Genomic DNA, 22,333 nt, shown 5'->3' on the forward strand with positions numbered 1-22,333 from the left:
CAGGATCTGGCTGTATCGGAGTGATCTTGCCTCCCTGTATTTCCACCTCCTTTCCTTGCTATACTGTATATTGCTCTTTCTGTCTTGGTTCACGGATCCAACTCTGTTCCAGGTTTGCTGCAGTACCCTATACGATGTGGCATCAACACAAGATAACAAGGCCTTTCTGCTTCAGAGTCCTGCTGCTGGCTGCCAACCACAGAGGAATCACCAACTGTAGTTGGATGTCTTGACTAGAATACTAACACACAGCCAAGTGTTCCAGAACTGTCTTTTACTCTCAGTTTCGTTGTCCATCTCTGACAACAACACATAAATAATCAGCTGTGTTTTTCCAGTGTTCTTTCATCTGTTGTTTCTTCATTTGTTTGTTGTCCCTAGTTACATGTTGTGTTTTGTATTCTCTCTTTGAAATGCCTGGTGAATGGGGTTGGGCAGTCAGTGGTTTGTTTGTACGTTTCAATCAGCGTCTAACCCACAGAAGACAAATAATGAATCTCAGACTTGAAATATGATACCAGCAGGAGGTTCCTTGTAGCCTTTATTTAACCAGGTGAAAGACCCTTGAGATCAAAAGATCTCTTTTTCAAGGGTGTCCTGCAGAGGACACAATTGAGCATAGAGAGCCCATGAAACAGTGCGGACCAGGATTCCCTTTTCCTGGTTTCTCTTGGTTTTCATTTTGTCTCCGGTCCCTCAGTTTTCTTCCCACTATGAGAAGAAGCCGGGAGGGAGACACTTGGCGCTCGTTAACTCCCAGGAGAGAGTGCGCAGGATTTACTCGGCAAGCCGACGCTCGTAATGTTGGCTTGCGATACCTCAGGGGGGTTAGAAAGTCACCTCATTTAGAACTGAGACATGGCTAGAAGAAAAGGTGGAGACGTAACGCTTCCAGAATGGGTCGGTCGGGATTTCTCCCACATCCCTTAAAGCTTTAATTAAAAGACCACGATGATGTGGGAGGGAGACGAGAGAGCAGAGACGTGGGTCAAGTCGGCTAATCGCTCCACCAGAGAGGAGGCTAATGAATAGAGGACGTCGACAGACAAAGAGAAGGAGTCAGAGGAGTGATGGAGGTACATGGGTATATATAGGAAGAACCGTGGAAGAAAAGGATACAGTGAGAAGTCAATTGCATCAAGAAGAACAGAACGAAGAGCAATGAATACCATGGCAACCAGCAGAGCAGACTAATGTGCAGGACTAAAACAGGTGTGATGGAGCCAGTTGACTGTCTTACCTTCTCAAACACCGGCTTGTTGTTGTTCACATCGTCCACTCCCACTATGACCTGGGCTGTGGACGACAAGGCCTGAGGTCCGCCTGAGGAGTTGTCATCGGTTGCCGTGACATTGAGGACATATTCAACACCCTGGAGGTGGGGGGGCGGGCTGGAGCGAAGGCGGATCAAACCTGCAGAAAACCAAAAGGAGAACACTCACTTAGTCAGCTGTTATTGATAGAACATTAGTATACACTTGGGGATTTGCTGATGGGATTTAAGGGATTACTGGTGACTCATTTGCATTAGTATTTAAAGTCACAATAATAACTGCCACTTTTAAAATGGGCTCACCATGTGATATTCAATAATAGTACATCCAGTCTGATGTATTATTGGGTATGGTGATGAAGCTGTTTGAACATCATTGACTATTTCTTGGCTAAATCAACATCTTATGTTAGGGTTTCCATTTGGTGGCCTTCTGTTTGGTCTCTCAATTTGTTCTCAGATATACGAGTGTCCTCAAACATCACCAAGTTCCTTTTTCTTTTGTTTGGTCTTACATTTTAACTTCTATAACTAGAGGCAGTACTCAGTGTTTTAGTTGGCATAGCATTGTAATGTGAACTGATGTATGTCCTAATATCTGTGTAACTAAGTTTGTAAGAGGAAAACAACTGTTATGTAGTCATTCCATTATTAACATGGCTTAGTGGAATACTTGATTGTGTCGATTTGGACAGTGAAAAAAGACCAGACTTGCTGTAGGTGTGCAGTCATATCAATCCGTAGTCTGGACAGTTTAATCCGCTGTGGCTGACTTGTTCATTTGCAACATTTGCTTTATGTTTGTGGAGCGCAGGACACTTTGGTTTTATGTTGGCTTAAGTGTCCTCAGTAGAGAAAAGAAAAAGAGAAGAACCAAAGAGCACAAGAGAAGGAACAAGTTTAAAAGACCAGCGGAAGAAGACAGACCTGAAGTACAGACTAACAGGAACACAGTATGTAGTCTGGCCGTGTTTAAAAGCTGGTGAATGAAGAAGAATATGTGAACACACTTAAACAGTTACAGAAAAACCTCCATCAGTGCTGCCGTCATTTTAAGTTACTTTGCTTTCGCCACAGTTCCAACTGTTTTCAAACCAGAAACAAAATGTTTATTTTAAATAAATAAAATCACGTTTATACAATATGTTGTGTCAAATGATTGATTTATTTAGTAATTATATAAGTGATAATATGGAAGCTGTTCAATATAGCGAAATAAACCCCAACAGGTTGTATGGATTCAACTCTGAAGAGAAGCCAACATGTTTGGAACACCAGAGGCGGCCTCAGCCCAGGGGGGGCAGAATGATGTTGACCATGAAATGTAAGGTTGGTGGTTCAATCCCTTGCTCCACTGGTTCAAATGTCCTTCAGCAGTGCACTAAGCCTAAAATCATTTTCATATGCATGCTACTTCTGTGAAAGGCTGCTGTCGAATGATTTTAGTGTAATAATATGTTCATGCAGCCTAGATATGTTTCCTGTCCTCATATCTCACTGTCAATGTATCTAATGAGGTGAAAAATGGCACACAAAAAAATATATATAAATATTCCAGTTACAGACACTGTTTTTGATCTGCATCAGTGACTGATATCAATAGAGCAGAGATGCTATCTCTGTCATACTTCCATACTGTATGTGATTTGATGTTCAAAAAGGTTCAGACCCAATCCAGTCTGGAATTTGATCATAAATAATCGTCAATACAATCCTTCTAGAGTTATGGTCATTTTGAAACTATAGACCTTGCTAAATGGTTGGTTAAGAACAATGTTTCAGGCTTTACAGTAGTAATCTTAGTTATAACTTCACTTGAACTGACACTTACTTCTTCTTACCCTTTGAACAAAGAAAGAGCAGAAACCAATTGCTAAAGCAATACATGAGAGAGACATACAAAACCATGGGTGTTTTATATCCCCAATTTGTGAAATGTTGTCAATGTGTCACTGCCCGATGGTGTCTTTCATGTGAAATCAAGGAAGAACACTTGTTACTGCTGTACCAATGGGGACCCTAAATAAAGTGAAGTACAATTAAGTCTCTTTGCTAAATTGGAAAGCTTAAAGGCAGACGGCGGTTGTGAAGTGGAGGTGAAGGGGAGCATAGCAGTTGGGTTATAACAAACCTGAAACTGAACTGAAGTATTCTTAATCATAATTACACTGAAAAGTGCTCCTCACAGATCGGTTTAATCAGAAACTTTAGAGAGAGTAAGGAATGTATTAATTTTTTGTTTTTCTTTTAACGTTTCTTTTATTATCTTTTACTGTTTTTAAATGCCTTTATCTGAATGTCTTTCATTTTTGTAAAGCACCTTGAATTTCCTGGTGTTGAAAGGTGCTATATAAATACATTTGCCTTGCCTTAATTGTAAAGCTCCTACTGTAAGTCACCAGTCCAATTCAAAAAGATATTATGTTGATGCTTTGCCACTTAGGGTGGAAATCATCTGAAAAGCAAAACCAGATATATATATAGAACTTTCCCAACTCTATGGTAACATAGTTTTAGTTATAAGACTCAAAGGATTCTCTTTCATTGGTAAAGCTCATTATCATAACCACGGTAAGATGCACTATTCTGCTATTGTTGTGTATGTAAATGCTTTGGAAACAAAGTTGTGTCTCTTATTGTTTTGGACTAAGGAATAAAGTGATGACGTTAAACAAGATATTTGCTCACTTGCTAAAATGAACATGTGTGGAAGATATGAAAACTCTTTTCACGAGGCAACAGATCCTGCTGGGCCCCTGAACATTTGCTACATATGAAGCTCAGCGCAAGTTCAACCAGGAAGACCGTCTTTACTCCTTCATTTACTATTTCTACCTTACTCCTCTCTCTCCTCTCAATAAAAGCAATATGTAAATGGTCAGAAATCTCAAAGTAAAATGATTCTGCTTCCATACTAATTTTTGATAACGTTACAAATGTCACAAAACTCTAGAAAAGATGCACCAAATAAAGGGTAAAGAAATAACAATATTAAATGTATGAGCTTAGGTGTGGTTTGCAGATGTCAACAGGTACGGAATGAGATTATTAAGACTCTTAAATGTCTTCATCTATGCTCTCCTAAAATGGCAGAAAAAAACCCTTGTTGCTTAATGTATAGACTTTTAAAAACATGAAGACTCAGAGATTACGGTAACACTTTACGGTAAGGGTACATGAATCATCATGAATGCATGCATGACTTAATGCATGAAAAAGCATGAATTAATTCATGTAGTACTCATGTAGTACTTCATGAACTATCAGTAATGTACAGGTATTAATGGTATCTCATGCATGACTTAATGCAGGAACAATACCTTAAGTAATGCATCAACTAAGGTATCTCAATCATCATGACTTCTGAGTTATTAATGATGTTCATGTCTTCTTCATGTAGATCTGCAGTTAAAGTGTCAGGCCAAAAAAACGGACCAGTCACAGCACTTCCAAGTGTTGTAAATCATGATTAACTAAGCATGACTTTGTCATTACTTCATCATGTTTGTGCCCCTTCAAATAAAGTGGTGACCTGTTCTATCGTTTACACTGATAAATAACATATGATTAATGGTCAACACACTGAACAGGGTTGGAGTCAACACTTTGAATTCAACAGACTACATGCACTGCTGTGACCGACCGACCGACCGACCGGGTCACCACTTTATTTGAAGGGGCACAAACATGATGAAGTAATGACAAAGTCATGCTTAGTTACTCATGATTTACAACACTTGGAAGTGCTGTGACTGGTCCGTTTTTTTGGCCTGACACTTTAACTGCAGATCTATATGAAGAAGACGTGAACATCATTAATAACTCAGAAGTCATGATGATTGAGATACCTTAGTTGATGCATTACTTAAGGTATTGTTCCTGCATTAAGTCATGCATGAGATACCATTAATACCTGTACATTACTGATAGTTCATGAAGTACTACATGAGTACTACATGAATTAATTCATGCTTTTTCATGCATTAAGTCATGCATGCATTCATGATGATTCATGTACCCTTACCGAGATTACTCAATGGAGCATTTTCTGTTTGCACATATTTTTTGTATTTTTTTAAACTTTACTTTTACTGGTTGTCTATACAGAACACCTCTGCCTGAAAATTCTTTAAAAAAGTAGTTTTTGTTTTACCATTCCTGTTTTAACTGCTATTACATTAACACAAAAACCATTAATCATCACCAAATGTCATTTAACACCCTGTCAAACTGTAAATACTGTATCAGACTACTGGTATACATGAACAACTGCAGCAAATATACAAAGAACAGACACTGAACATGTATTGCGTGTGCCAGGTGTGATCCATGTGGGGGGATGGGCACATAAGGAGGGGGGGGACTCTTTTGTGTGTGTGTGTGTGTGTGTGTGTGTGTGTGTGTGTGTGTGTGTGTGTGTGTGTGTGTGTGTGTGTGTGTGTGTGTGTGTGTGTGTGTGTGTGTGTGTGTGTGTGTGTGTGTGTGTGTGTGTGTGTGTGCATGGGTGCGCGCGTGTGTGTGATCTGATCCGGATGGTTACTAATTCCTTTTCTTTGGCGGTCATGTTTGACCAGGAACACCATGGGTGTTACAAAGTTGACTAAACAATGCAATGAAAGTGGTGATCAGCAATTGTTTATGTTCAAATGTCTACTGAGAAGGATATCATAAAGCCTTAAAGCAATTGAATGTAGAACAAAAAAAGTTATGATTGATGAAAGCAGTAAATCGGTCAGATTTGACCCGAAGACAACAGGACGGTTTTAAAGAAAAAGAAAATGTATTTATATAAAAAAATCTTACTTCCTTTCTTAGTTTCTTTTGTGTTTCTCTTTTGGCCTACATAATACACTTAAGTATTGGTATTTCCATTCCATTGTATTTATTGGGATTGCATTTGATATTGAGGAATCAGATTACACCTACAGTACATGCATATTGTGATTTATTTAGTATATTAGAAGAACAGAAGTCGCCATTCGAGACAGAGAAAAAAAGAAAAGTTTCTGATGGACAGACTTTCTTACATACGTTTTAAACCCTAAGATATTTCATTAATGATGGCTACACAAACTATGAATAGTTAAATTGATCTGCATTCCCTTTTAGCACCATCATTCTGGCATTCCACTCCATCTATCCAGCGCCATATAAACTGAGAGTTACGTCATCTCCGATCACTCCAATGGACCACTTTTTTACAGCAATGGCGGATCGTGGAGCCTCTCAATCGTTCCCCGGAAGTTAGCGCCAAGGCTGGCAGAGCTGTGGAGTTGCAGCATAATAGACCGTTCGTGACGGACTTTTAAAGGTAAGAAGAAGTTTAAAGATTTATATTGCGGATATTATCAGTACATCTGATTCAAATGAACATGTGCATTAAAGGATGTCAGTGGATTATCCCTAAATTAGTAGATTTAGGGAACGTTTACAGATAACAGATTAAGCTAGGATACCGAAGCAAGTGAGCAACACACGTTGAACAGCCTTTTAATCGTAAATTCCATTCTCTCTATGTCATTTCGTCCAACATGTTGAATTAGAGAAGAGGGGCTTCTAAACGGGATTGTATGCGGGGGTGGAGGGAGTTAAATATTAGATAAATATAACTTTGGTGCGTGTAAGAGTGAGTGTTTTTAGCAGAGCCATATTGTGTCCTTGTGATTCTGTTGATTATTACCCGTCTGCATAATGTTGCAGCCCAGCTGATTCTGGATTGATGGCAAAGGGAGAGGGACTTAAGTGAGAGTGAAAACACAAGGTACGTTTAATACTACCGTTTTAAGTAAACACCTTATCTCCCCAAGGCATTTCCCATCCAATAGGTGTGCTGTGTGTATGACCCTTTCTCCTGTCTGTTACTCCCTCTTTCAGCACAAGAACCAGAGGGGGGTTCAATGGAGCCTGAATACCTGCCCTGAGACCCTCACCCTGCACCCTGAGTCTCAACTCTCAGTGTTTTTCAAGCCTTTCCCTGTTTTTTTGTATTAAACAAAACATGAAGCTTTCCCAATGGTGTGGTTTTCGTTTTGTGAAAAAGTGCAAATGCAGTGTTTGTATATAAATCACATATTTTGTTGCTGTTGGTCGTGAAATTGCTCCTGCTGACTTGAGCCAGACATTTTTTCCTCCGCTCTGTGTCAGTGGGGAAGCCGTACATTCGTACTCCTTTCTCTGAGCGATTTGAGCATCCCCAGGCAGCACATCAAACCATGGTGGCGACTAGGAGGCAGCACAGCAAACCAGGACAACACGGAGGAAAAGGCACCGACAAACTGCATGATATGCTATTCAATGTTTATTGAACTCCATGTATTTGCAATGGATGTTCCTAAAACAACACATTTAACATCATCATCATATGCTGCTAGTCCTGCTGCTGCTGCTGCTGCTGCTGCTAGTCCTTTGATAGTCACCTGTCGGTCTCCTGTCCTTTCTGAAAGCCATAAAGACGACATTAGTCATTTAGATAACTTGTGTCCTCAATTACCATGGGATTACTGAAACTACCATGAATTTAAGAAAATGGTAGAAATGAATCCAATCTGAATTTTAAAGCATTACTTGAGATCCCCTCCCTCTAAATGTATCAATAAACATTAGAAAGTGATCCTCCTGACTACCATACAAGTTTAAGAAGATAATATTGGTTTGAAAGAATTCAAAGCTATAAATAAACAGCAACAGGCTCTTTAACCAAGGCACTGTTAGTAACATGTAAACTAGTTGTTCACACTAATCCTAATATTATCACTTAATATTAGCAAATTCGATTTTATTTTTTAAAACATATTGATGTAAATACATACACATCGATTTGTTGTATAAATATTGCAAATCAAAACCTTTATTCACTAATAATTACCAAAAATCGTAGTTCTATCTCCTGTTATCAATGCATTCACATTGCCCGCCATGAACTTCCGGGGAACGATCCTCGTCCACATGAACCACGTGACGATAACCGTTTTTGGACTTCCGTTGTCGTAACTCTTCTATTATATGGCGCTTTTTCTCTCTTACTGACTCTCTTTCAGTCCGGTGTAGGCGTCTCATCTGCATCCCACTCTCCGCTTTGAATGACTCTCCTCCACTCTGTATTCATCTCACTCTGGTGCGCTGTTTACTTTGTATGTACGAGTGTGTGTGTGGGCTAAAAGTGCGGACACATTACATCCTCCTTATCTTCAGAGGCGGGAGCAGGTGCTCCGGCTGTCATGTGTTCACTTGGTTTTCACAAGACACCCTGGAACTGGAATCGTATCACACTCAGATATGTACCCATTATATCTCTGTTCACCAGACCAAAGGAACTGATGATGTACTGTCGATCTCAGCCAGACTATGAAGATTGTATTTGTATTCAAAGCACCAGTATGTCGTTTAACATGCATTTAATTCATTTGTAGATGAATCTTTCTAAGTGATGTACAAAGGATAAAAGGAAGAAGAGGATTGCTACAAAAGCTCATCGTGTTTTGAGCTGCACATGTACAGTATGTCCCTTCTGTTTGAGTGTGCATGTGTTGTTGCACAAGAGATGGAGGGTTGCCACAGAGGGGGTGTCTGCCTCGAGGTGTTTGTCACAATGGCTGGTTCCCTGGCACTACTGTCCATGGTTAAGGGTGTGTTTGTGTGTGTGTGTGTGTGTGTGTGTGTGTGTGTGTGTGTGTGTGTGTGTGTGTGTGTGTGTGTGTGTGGTGTGTGTGTGTGTGTGTGTGTGTGTGTGTGTGTGTGTGTGTGTGTGTGTGTGTGTGTGTGTGTGTGTGTGTGTGTGTGCGTGTGTGAGAGCGAGATAAAAATAGACAGGGAAAGAGAGGTGAAAGAGATGATTCCAATGTACAGCTGTAGAAGTGTAAGGCAGGGAAGCTTTGTCGCAAGGAAGACATACATAGAGTCAGACACATTTAAATGCATCAATATACTCCACACACACACACCTACACAGTGAAGTACACACAAGTGCACACAGCACTTATATTCAGCAAACGCTGCTGCAGAGTTTTATGTCGAGTACAATAAAGTCCAGCAGTGAGCAGCCAGACTACAGCCAGCCTTCTGTATATATTAAAAAGCGAGGGGATGTTTTGCTTGTATGTTTATTATTATAATGTCTCACAGCTTATTTTCTATAGCTACAGCACATGGCCTCTTTCTGAATACAGATGCTGTGGTTTAACAGAAATCGACCAGAGGTGTGTAATTGAATCTGTATTTTTGTATTAGTCTTGCAAAGTTTTTCACAACATTCTGCACACCTTGGCTTTTTATTTAAAAAAACACATGACATGATTCCTAAATGCCTCCTGCTAGAGTGTCTACATGTTGACATACTGTGCATCAGCCACATAAGCATGGAATCTTACAATAATGCAATTTTTTTTAACCTGTAATGTTCACAAAGAAACATATAATAATATTAATAATAATAATAATATAACAGAGTACATATAATGCTCATTTTCAGGTATATAATTCAATGTTGTGCCACTATTGTGCATTGTTTCCATGCCTTAATGTTCAAAAATGACTTTACTTTGAACCAGAATGAGCTCTAAGTCTGTTCTGATTGGTTAGTTGGCCGGCTCTGCTGTAAATGGTCAACCGCTTAGAGATGTCCTGCCCCTAGCCTATCACGTACAATGTGTTGGAGCTCTTGAACCCCTCAAAAAGCTTTACCTATTTGTTGTCACATAACTTTGATCATGCACCTGTGAAACAAACAAAAAGGCCACTGGCAAACAGGAAATATCTATAAATCAAATTGAATTAACTTGGGCATCCAGGCTGTGGTACATTAGCACACAGTATCACACTGCCTTGCTTTTGTGTGTTTGTTATTCCCAGGTCCACGTAGGTACATTCTCAAGCTCACAGAAAATCCAGATCAACATATCTAGATAACTATGTTGTTTCTTTTTTTAAGGAGGACCGGATAACCCAGAGACTGAAATATTCCCATGTGGTTCCTTAATAAAAAAGCCAAAATCTGCTCCCTTACCAGTTGTTTACTATTGCAAGGTTTACTTATCTCCTCGGCCAGGCATCAGACCAGCTCTCTGAAAATGTGCTATATTATTATTTAAATGGTTTATCAGAAACTATTGGAAAATATTGATTCTCTTTTAAAGCAAACTTTAACATCATGGTGTCAGAGGCAAAGTGTCCAGTTGGTCAGAAATCTAAAAGTACGAAAATAAATCAATGTGATGTCCCCCAGGGATCAATGTAAGGGCCCTTTTTTCATTATTTTATTATTGCATTGTTTTGTGAACTCCCTTTGAATAGTTATTATTCAGTGACAATACATATCTGACACGTTTTTTGGGGGAAAGCATCCTATAAAGGATTACAATTTTAAACTTAAAGGGGACCTATCATGCAAAATGCACTTTTGTACGTCTTTTATACATGCATATGTCTCCCCGGTGTGTCAGGGAACTCACCAAGTGTCAGAAAACACAACCCTCTCTTTTCCTCCATACCCAAATCTCTAAAAACGGGGCTGCAACGGATCTGATACAGAGTGATACAGATTAGAAAATTCTCCGACGTCAGGAACGAGGAGCTCCGCCTATATGGCCAACTCTTCACCTATCAGGGGAATGAGAGGTTGGGCCACTGCCGGCCATTGCCGCTCGAAAGCGCTGGAGACGCTGTAGTACATATGCCAGGCCTGTAAGTGGTGCTGTAGTCTGCCACAAAAGCAGCGAAGAAGACTTCCCACGCATGGTTGCCATGGTTGCCCTTCTGTTTATTCTCCGCTATGGCTCTTTTTCTCGCACCCCGAAGCAAGCGTTTGCACCTCCTGCTGCTGTAATGGAAAGGCGAAGTCCCGCCCATCTACTTCTGACCCATGGGACCTTATTTCGGAAAAATTATGTATGTATTGAAGTCAATGGGGAGAGAAAGATTATCTTTCGATCCCATTTGAATTGTGCCACGAATTACACTGATGTTTGTCGATCTTAAAAAATAATTTCCACGTCAAAAAAGTCACAGTTTGTCGTAAAACTGTCGAAATATAAGACTATGAAAAATACGCAACTACTGTAGAAAGACTACAAATCCCAGAATCCCGGTCTCGCATGCTGGCTCTTACGGAACCGACTAACTCCCCTTTTGTGTATGTACAGCTCTCAACATGCCCATGGAGCTCCCCCAGAAAGGGAGGGACTTCGCCTCTCTATTCTACAGGGCTGGAAAGAGCAAATGGAGCGAAATGAGGCATGGCTAAAATGCAGGATCTGTTTGGTATTTTGAAAAAAATAACTATATTTATATACTTTATATAGGTATGGCCCTACAATATATTGTTCAAATATAGCATGATTGGTCCACTTTAAATGGACCTATATTATTAAAGGTTTGCAGAGGTGTACAAGTGTGGAATGAGATTGATAAGACACCACATCTCTGTATATGTGATTGCTTATATTATTCTTACCTATTTAACCAATGTTTGGACTGATGGAATATTGCTAAGAAAGGTCAATTTATTAGTTAGGGTCCTAATTATTTGTTTTTCGAGTCTTTCATTATATTATACTGTAATACAACTGATTTAATTTATTGGAAGTTACAGATGTAGCACTCTGGACTCCACCCAACGGATTCCAGCCAAAAACCCAGCGGATCCCAGTGGCTGGAGATGTAAAGCCCTCCCATTATTTCCTGAGAGGGCGTTGCCAGATTTTCAATTTCAGGATTTAACCATGAGATGGTGCTTCATTCACAAATACACAAAGGCCACCAACTTGGGTCAACAAACACTGGTCATAAAAGATAAACAAAACATCTATTTAAATGCAGTTTGTTTCGTGGACTTTCAGTACTTCAGTAATGTTTGCAGCTCTGCAGTTGTGTTTGCTGAAGAGCATGTAAACACATATTTGTTATGGTTTCCACAGGCTACTATAACGAAAAAACATCAATATTTTAGATCAAATAAAGTATATTATCTAATCTTATTGTCTTAATTGTAATTCAATAATATATAGTCTTTATATATTAAATAATCATAATGTAAATGTTTACACTTCTTTATTTTGTATGCTCATACTTTTACCTTTAAAATAGTTTGCTTTAATACAGTATGCAGTATATTTTTTGTAATATTGTTAATATTGTTGTGGTGTTTTTGAGTACAGTAGATCGAAGTAAATCAACTTATACATTAAGATAAGATGGACCCATACTTCTTCCACCTCTGAGTTTAGACCCCCGCGGTGCTTTGAGAATCCGACTGCACTTACACTATCGACATATTTATGATGCGCCAGCGTACGTCATGAATGTGCGTCTGCTGTGGGGAAACTACAGTTTTCTATACAGCGGACTACATTGATGTAGGCTATAATAAGAACAACTACTGTAAACCCAGCGCCGTATCTATACAGCGCAGGGTAAGCCCACCTAGAGACTATGCACCGTGCTCTGATGCTGGCAGAGCTGTGGCTGATGGGCTATTAGTTGTGTAAACAAAGAGAGTCACACACACAGCTAATCAGCTGATCACCTGAGAGCTGCCGAGTTTCAGACTATTTAAAAAAAACAACGGTCTGATTTGATCATTGCACAACAATTAACTCAATGTGTGATTGTTATAGCAGTACTGTTAAACACTAATGATACAGTTAACTATTAACACATATGCGTGTTTGCCCGTGGTGAGATGACGAGGCTCCATTAAAAATAAACCTCTTTTTTTTGTGAATTACTGAGTTTAGGAATGTTGATAAAGTTTTAATGAAGGTGACTACAGCAAATTCATATTTGTTAGTGCTTTCATGTCAATTCGGCGAACATCTGATACATTAAATGATCGTGAGGATGATGATTAAAAATCGCTTGTTTGAGCCGGGCTGGATTTCCTGATGAAAAAACTAACCGATGTTTTTTGTAGTTGTAGTACGCCAACGTGGATTAAACAACATTATTTTGTTGTTTGCATATATATGTTTTGTAAATGATTACATGTCTCTTATTTAGCACAGAATATGATCCTATCCGTGACATATGGATCTTAACAAAGGTCCGCTATATCAGATACCTGTAGATATATCAGCTGTTTATTTCACATGAGTTCCAGTGTGGCAGCTTTCTAATCACGTCTCTCCCTGGTGGATCCATGATCCATTGCAGCTGGTTTAATTATAATTTAATTTATTTATCAAGGGGGCGTATCAAGTCATGCGGGGGGTTTTCCTTTCAGCGAGGGCCGACTCCGTGCCGATCACGGCCCTACTACGGTAGGGGCGTCCGAAATGAGGTGCTACATCTGTAGGGCCTGAGAGTTGACGAAGACATTTGCTGAGGCCCTGTAGTGAACACAGCCTCTGCCCAAACCAATGCGGACGTTCTGTACCCAAACTGCTCTTTTTCACACACCAAGTTGTTAATCAAACATCCCATCTGAAGTAGATAACCAGTTACATTTCTTGACGAAGGAGCAGGCCTCGGTCAGATTAGAACAACTCTTTGACTCATAGCTTATTTAGTCCTATCAATATTTGAAAGGAACGAAGAGAATGTTTGCAGCCTTGCTTTATGCATTGTTCAGAAGTAAAAAGGGTGTAATCTCTTAACACAACTGATGAAGAGAATTTAAAAAAACAGGTGCCAACCAATCGTCATAAAACAGGGTGGCCAAACCCCAAGGCCAAATGCCTGCTGTACAGAATGAGAAACATGAACTGAGGCAATGATCGAAGTTGAGAATTAAAAGAAGGTGACTAATTAAAAATGGCTATCATCCATTATGTTATATGATTGTATTTTAACTGGTTTTGTTACTAAACTGAATTTGAGTTTTGATACCAATGCCAACAATGCTTTGTTTTATACGTAGCTGTAATGTATTTACTCCTACTTTACAACAGCACCCTTTGTTTTGGGTCTTTTGGGGCATTTTTAGGAGAGAACATGCAATGATGCCCAATCATAATGTAGGTGGTTATTTGAGGCTTTCCTTGAATGTCCTGTAAATTAACCAATAGTGTAAGATATGCCAACAAAATAATATATATACAACACAAGGGAGGCGTGTGGCGCTGTGGATAGAGCCTTGGTGTTGGGATCAGGGGAGCACATGTTCAAACCCCACTGCAGCCAGCATGTCGTTGTGTCCCTGAGACACTTCACCACAAATTTCTCCTGTGGGGATTGCCCACAGTATTGAGTATGTAAGTCGCTTTGGATAAAAGAGTCTAACAAGTGACATGTCATGTAATTCAATTAAAAACCTTTATTTATCCAGGTGAAATCCCAAGGGAGACCTGCAGCAGTAGGTTCCACAAGAAGACATACAAACATAAACAACAGAACAACAAAAGGACATCATACAGCAAAATGTACAGGGATTACAATTTACATATTTAACCACATGTACAGGTACCAACAGCATCTGATTGTGTAGCATCCAACCGAGCTTTAAAAACATGTAGTGGTACTAGCTTGGTAATTTTCCATTCTTTTTGCAGACTGTTCCAAGTTAGTGGAGCTGCACATCTAAAAGCTTTCTTCCCTAAGACAGTCCTAGCACTTGGCACATTTAATAAAACCACAGCATGCGATCTCAGGCAATAAGTACTTTCAATTCGGCGAGAGATCAGGGAGCAGATATAAGATGGTAGTTTATCCAACATGGCTTTGTAAATGAACATGTACCAGTGACTGAGCCTCCGTATAGTAAGTGATGGCAAAACCGCCTTGGCATACAGGGTACAGTGATGCGTAAGTGCTTTACAATTGGTCAAATATCTCAGTGCACTGTGATACGCAGCATCTAACTTGCTCAGGTAATTGGCAGGGACATTCATATAGATCAAATCACCATAGTAATGTAATGTAATAAGCCACGCTCCCTACAGTAAATGCATCAGGTTTCCTGGATGAACAAGCTGGTTTGTGCATTGGCCAAACAAATTAAAAGATAGGATGGATACAACTGAATAATATTGGAATTATTACCAAACAAAAAATGTGAAACCTAACAAAGCAGATTTGTATGGCATACCATTTGAAATGTCTTTCTGATTATGAGGGGAACTCTAGTGTGAGTGCATCTAAGAAGTCTACCATGTACATTTCAAGGCTAATTGAAACAGGCTGAGTTAAAAAGAAGTTGACCAGCACCCCTACTTTTTCTGTAACCTTCCTTTCAAAGTACTAAGTGTGTGTATGTAATCCACTCTGTATCTCCTTTCATGTAGACCATGCTTATGTAACACTTCTTCCAGTCTAGTGTTGCTACATTTCAGTTGAGGTTTGGCCATTTCAGCAGATAGACGTATTAAAACCAAATCTCCCACCTGGTCTCCAATAAAAAAGCAATTTGCTCACACAAACGACAGGGTGGTCTGCTCCCAATTTGTCATTATCCAAACCCAAATAGGCTATTGTGTGATGCGTAGCTGGGGCTGATAGGGTTTGCATTGTAGAATGGGCTTACAAAAGATTGTGATACAAAAAAAATAGAGGTACAATGGAACTAAAATTAGAACAATTGTTTGCAACAGAAAAGGCCACCAACGTGGGTCAACAAACACTGGTCACATAAGATAAATAAAACTATTTAAATGCAGATCCTATCATTAATGCAATTAACATAATGTGTATCTTCATTAGCTATTGTTATAGACAACACAATAGGTACTAAGTATAGAAAACATGTAACTGTGTCAAGGGTGGTATTACACTGCGTGAAAGGTTTAAACTGAAGTGTTGATCCGGCAAAATTGCAAAACATGGTCATGGTAATGGCGAGGTGACGCAGAAAGTACTTTGAGCTGAAAGCTAATGTCAGCATGAACACATAATCACAATGGTTTGGTAACCTAACTTTAAAGAGCAGAACACTGTCAGTCAGATTATAAAGTGGTCTCGCAGAGTCCTTGTACATCAGACAGTTACAGCGGTAATAGCTCCATGTCAAATGATGACTTTAACATTATGAGCAGTATAAAAGTTGTACTTGATTGTTCATGTTTTTCCTAGTGGTTTTAAATGTTTTGGAGCCTTGGGTAAATGTCTGGTCTGTTGTCCGTGTTGTTTGAAACGTGTGTCCGGTGGTTACCTTGTCTTTTAACTGCAAACCAAATCTACTTAGGGGCACAAATGAAGAACTTGAACCTCAATTTAAGAAGTTTTGCAGAAGCAATTCATCCTGAAAGGGACACAAATGATGACAATCCATCCAAGGCTTATTGAGATATTTTACTTAAAATGACACTGGTCCTTGTCATGGTGGTGTATGAGTTCGATTTGGGAATTATCAATACAAAAATAGTTTGTTTTATCAGACAAATTAAATGAAGTTTCACCTGGTAAGTATAAATAAAACAGTACAATATAGAAACATAAGGGAATCACCGGCATTACACATGTTTCTGTTGGTAAATGTAAACATACTAAGATACACTATTTAGTTCTTTACTGTTATTATACAATTACACATTAAAGGTGGGGTAGGTAATTCACTTCAGAAACACTTTTTGTTATATTCCATGGAATGCTCTTAACATCCCGATAGCAATGAATATATTAAATACTTTGACAAAAAATACATACAAAAATGTCATCTGTGGAAGCCGTAGTGCTGTAAAAAGCACGACCAATCATTTTAGCCGGCCCGGCTAAAGTAACTGGATGGCCTACCTGCCTGTCAGCCTTCCATCTGGGCACAAACTTATCTTGTGCTCTCATTGGTCATGTTCGCGTTCGTGTGTGTTGGAGGAGGGGCTCTGTGAGGAAGTCTGAAGGAAGAGGCAGATTGTTTTCGGCTGTGTACTTTCACATTCTAGCGCACTCGAGCTGGTTTCTCCATTCTTACCTACCCTACCTTTAAGGCCAGATATACACACACACGCACAGCCAGGACGTATAGACATGCACTAATGGATACAAGGGGACTGGAGCCAGGGAGCAGCTGGGGGTTTGGTGCGTTACTCAAAGACAACTTTTTGGTCGCCTTTTTGAACCGGCGACCCTTCGGTTCCCAAGCCAAGTCCCTTTCAGACTGAGCTACTGCCGGTTACCTTGTAATGATAAAACCACCACCTGGCATTTAAACAGATATACTTTTAAGTGTGAAGTATATATATATATATGTATATACACAGTATATTAATAAAGTAATAGTAATTGGGTGGTCAGGCCGTTAACATTCGGATTTGCATTTCCATATGCAGCATTAAAAGTATCCATACTCATCGTGAGAGTAAAGCAGAGATCATGGATTGAAATATCATCTGTAATCAGAGTTGTATCTTCTAATAGCAGACACACTTGACATCAGCATTGTGAATTTAAATAAAGAAAGGTATGCATATCTATACCAAAGATGGATTAAGAGTGTAAGCACTCTCCCCCCATCCTCTCTCTCCACCCACGCTGCTCCAACAGCGCCGCAGAGTGCTCTCGTGCTTAATGAATTGAGACAGAAGGCCACATACATGTGACCAGTTCAGTAAAGGCAGCAGCAGACACAGAGAGAGGCGCACTGTGTTTCGTACGCAGGGAGCACCGGAGGCGCCCTGCGGTCTGATCCCCGCTTTACTCTGCCTCTGGTTGGCATAAGCATCTAATAGGGCCTAAAAGCCTGAGATGAGAGCAACACATGCTGCGTAAGTGGTTGGAAATGGGACATGGAAAAGGTTTTAGGACATTCGAAGAACAAAGCGTAGAGCGAGCATCTCTTCTAATCCATGAGATATGTGTCCCTGTGGTACGGGGTCATGGCACTGTGTGTGTGTGTGTGTGTGTGTGTGTGTGTGTGTGTGTGTGTGTGTGTGTGTGTGTGTGTGTGTGTGTGTGTGTGTGTGTGTGTGTGTGTGTGTGTGTGTGTGTGTGTGTGTGTGTGTGTGTGTGTGTGTGTGTGTGTGTGTGTGTGTGTGTGTGTGTGTGTGTGTGTGTGTGTGTGTGTGTGTGTGTGTGTGTGTGTGTGTGTGTGTGTGTGTGTGGCTGCCAACAGGGCCAGCACATATCATCGCTCATCGGAGATGGAGAAGATGTTTCCTCGGGGGTCAGTGAGCAGCCGTCACTTCACATGAAGCCAGCCAGGAGGGAGGAGAAGGGAAGAAGGATGGAGCAAGGGCTGGGTGAGAGAAAACACAGAAGACTGGGGACAACGCGTGGTGGGGGGTGCAGAGGGAGAGGTCAACGTCATGCCAGCAGGAGACTGGGATGCAAGAAAGAGTGACGAAAAGCAGAATGAGCTTTAAGAGAAGAGACGGTGATGGAGAGAAGTTAGAATATGTTTGCCAGAGGGAACCAGGGAGAAGAATGAGGGCAACACGATGTGGGTTTCTTACATAAAGCGGGATCATGCACAGGTCAGCACATCAGCCCCAAAGTCAACGCAGAGGAGTAGTTCAGGAGGAAAGCCTGGATAACAGAAATAAAACAAGGCCGACAGGCCGACCGATGCAACCGCATCACCCACAAAGCAAAACTCACCTACTGCAACGAAACCCTCTTTTCTGCAGCGCCATTACACTTAGCGGGGGGAAAAGGAAATGATGGAAGCTCCATGTATTGGCGCCAGCGTATCCCCTCAGTAAATACTTCCTCCCCTCGGAAGAGGATGTTTCTGTATTTATGGGTTTTAATAGGAAGAGCGTGAGCATCATATTGACCGGCCTGCTCGCATCCTAATGGCCACCTTACATCTCGGGAAACACTGTATTCTGGGCTGAGCTACAGGCAAATTAACATGGAGAGGGAGGCTGCTGCCGGAAGGGAGGAAAACAATCGCCTGAATGATTGTTGGACATTTAGAATGACTTGGGAGGGGAGGCGGGGGGAACGAGAGCAAGAGAAGAGGCAATAAACCATTTTCATCAGCGGCAGAGAGAGAATGAGGTGAGAGGGTGGGCGGAATCCACCAGGCTCGCTTTCCATTATAAGAGTCATAAAATACTTTTAATGACCAAATATTGGGCTCTTTGAAAGATCATATTACAGGCGTTATGGTGCCACACACTGTGGGGCGGACGGATTGTGCGGTGGCTCCGTGTGCGTCGGCATCAGGCTCTCTTTCCCTGTGTGGGTCTGCATGTGTGAATGTGACTGGGTGTCGCTGAGTTACTGTAAAGCCATCACTACTGAAGGTGTGCGCATGCAGACATGTACGGTGTGCATAGGGGAAGGACCGTAGCACATTTAAGGCAGCTCAGAACTGTGTTGCAGAAATATCTGTGTAACATGAGTAATGACCGTCTTACCTTAAGAGGTCATATCAGGCCGTTTGGGTTGTTCCTCTCCTGTCGTGTGTTATATAGGTTTGTATACACGTACGTGGTCTGCACAAGCTGAATCCCTGTGTTCCCTCCAGAGGCATTTTTCTTCCCCCCCCCTGCCTGAATATTAAGATATTGGATTTAGTTTCCCCGTTTCATTTTTGAAAATAGTTTTCTCCTCGTGTCTTGTCTGGTTTTACTTATTGCCTTTGTGTTTTCCCGCCTACGTGATTGTGTGATTCTGTTAGCCTGCTGCTCTTGTGTTTGTGCAAACACTCCCCAGCTGTGTCTTGTCTCTGATCAGTCCTTGGTGTATAATGTCAGAAAGTTGTATTTCCCAGAGCCCAAGTTTGTGTTTTAAAATGACTGGTTTTGCCCAGCCTTCAATTCTAAACCAAAATATGTTAAAATAAGAATCATAAAAAGTCAAAACCAATTGATTTTAGCTTTCAAAATTCTAAAGATTTGCTTTCCCCCCCTTTTTTTATGACTGCATATTCATTATATGTTGGTTTCAAATCAAGCTAATAGATGATGCCACCCATCTCTGGGAAATTGCATCACGTACTGGAGATAACCATTTTTAGACAAAAAGAAAAAGCTGGAAAATAATTAAATAAATCTTAAGCCTGTCGCTGCATAACTCCTCGTTACAGCGGGATATTGATTGTAGACTACAATACGTCATTGGTACAGTAGTTGATTAATGGTTTGGGTAAGAAATGCACTTAATTGGAAAGAAACAACAATTAATGGATAAAACCACGGTGACACTAATCATTTGGTGCAGGGGATGTTTTATTCTTCCGATGTACTAATTATAGTGACCCTATGATTTAAAAGATACATTGCTAAATCTATCAATGTGTACCTAGTGCCTATAAGGAATTGATCAATCGAGCAGGCAAATTGGAAGATGCCTCCATCCAGACAGACATTTAACTTAGCTTTTAGACTGAACTTTAATACAAAGCTACTCGCTCAAAGAAAGCAAAAATAAATCAGATAGAAGATATAATCCAGTTATAAGCTCCAAGGCTTTCTCCTGCTTGATAAAATGACCGCCACTATCAATCAATCACTGGTGAACAGAGACAATTGTGCCTTGAAGATTTGAGTAATCGAATTTGTAAAAGTCATCGGATTACCCTATAATACGATATGCAGATTCAGAGGGGGTCGAACCTTTATGACCTCCCGATTAACCACACACACACACACACACACACACACACACACACACACACACACACACACACACACACACACACACACACACACACACACACACACACACACACACACACACACACACACACACACACACACACACACACACACACACACACACACACGCACAGACACACACACACACAGACAGACACACACACACACACACACACACACACACACACACACACACACACACACACACACACACACACACACACACACACACTAATGCAGTTTCTTATTTCGCTTCTGGCTCTGCTGCTCCCCTGCCTCAGAGGAAGTTGAGACGTATGAAAACAAAGCTCAGCTGATATCCCGTTACAAAGAAATGCTCCGCGCACTTTGGCTGATTATTCGTCTCCGTGACAGGAGCTGTCAGGATTTAAATATCCTTGACAAAGCTTCTTGCAGAAAAAAAAAGGCGAGTGAGGAATGGTCATCCAAAGAATAGTGGATACGCTGGTGGATACGCTGAAGACCATGAAACTATACACACTATATGAAGCGCATTTTCAAGACACTCCGAAGCACGCTTGACAAACTGCGGCGCTGAACGTAAATATAGCAGGGAGGGCAGACAGAACATAACTGTGAGAGAGAGCTGTGTTGGTGGAAGTTCAGGGTTTGTGCAAAATGGCAACTGTGAAAAGGAACACTAATAGAAGACCCTAAGCAGCCTTAAGTTGTATTATATCCTGTTATGTTACACTGTTTTAGGTTAGTTGAAAGCAATAATATCAAGTCACCTTGTATTTTTTTATTTAAACGTAATAGTATTGCTTTCAACTAACCTTTTGTGAAATCTGTTGACATAATACATGTAATAAAAGCAAACATTTTATTTTGTTCACTGTACAGTTTAAATTAAAGCAAAGCAAAACTGCTGATGTGTAAAATGGTCAAACAATTGATTGCAGTATTAATCAGAACCAGGTTTTGAAGTTGTTGAGTTGACATGGTTTCATCATCTGTTTTTGTGCGTCCATTTTCATTTTGAACTGTCATGTCTGTTTTAACTTCATGTCTTGTGGTTTCCATTATATGTCTGCCCAACCCTGATTATGTTGGTATGTTTGTGCTTAGTTCTGTTAGTATTTAAATTCATGGTTTTCAGTTAGTCTTTGTCAGATCCTTGTTTTTCATGCATTGCTCTATTTTGCCTTGCTTGTAATAAATGGTGTTTTTTGTTGGGTGCTTTGTTGTACTGCATGTGGGCCCAGCCCAACCTGATTTCCATGGAAATGTACAGTTACAGTACAAGGGATGGATTGTGTTTAATCTGGATATAGAACACAGAGAAGCTAAGAGATCAAATACTTCTTGGCTTAAAAACAGAAGCAACTGACATGCTGCCAAACGTTGGAGATGGTATGGATTGGAACTGGATGCATTGTTGTGTTGTATGTGCCTTGTTTACTGATTGTATGTGTACACGTTTGGCCATGTACGGGGGACTGTTCTGATCCCTGGCAGAAACTGAATGTCATTTAAAAACCCTTTACTTCAGCAATTATGTCACTTACTATTTTTCTCTACTGCACATTATAGAAAGTAAAAATGACTCATTCACTTCCATACTGTCTTTTGC

General features: G+C 40.4%; 1 protein-coding gene and 1 long non-coding RNA gene across 2 annotated transcripts in view; one reads left to right on the forward strand and one right to left on the reverse strand.

Annotated features, from left to right (window-relative positions):
- LOC117462450 (neural-cadherin-like) overlaps window positions 1-22,333 on the reverse strand; it is a 575,403-nt gene that overhangs the window by 320,229 nt on the left and 232,841 nt on the right. The window contains 1 exon segment of the mRNA XM_034104697.2: window positions 1,241-1,413. Coding sequence (XP_033960588.1) covers window positions 1,241-1,413 — 173 coding nt within the window.
- LOC139433024 (uncharacterized) lies at window positions 6,518-7,385 on the forward strand. The gene is made up of 3 exons (XR_011642589.1): window positions 6,518-6,584; window positions 6,974-7,034; window positions 7,148-7,385. It is a non-coding gene; the product is annotated as an uncharacterized lncRNA (long non-coding RNA).

This window comes from Pseudochaenichthys georgianus, chromosome 3 (genome assembly GCF_902827115.2).
Source record: "Pseudochaenichthys georgianus chromosome 3, fPseGeo1.2, whole genome shotgun sequence".
NCBI classification, from domain to species: Eukaryota; Metazoa; Chordata; class Actinopteri; order Perciformes; family Channichthyidae; genus Pseudochaenichthys; species Pseudochaenichthys georgianus.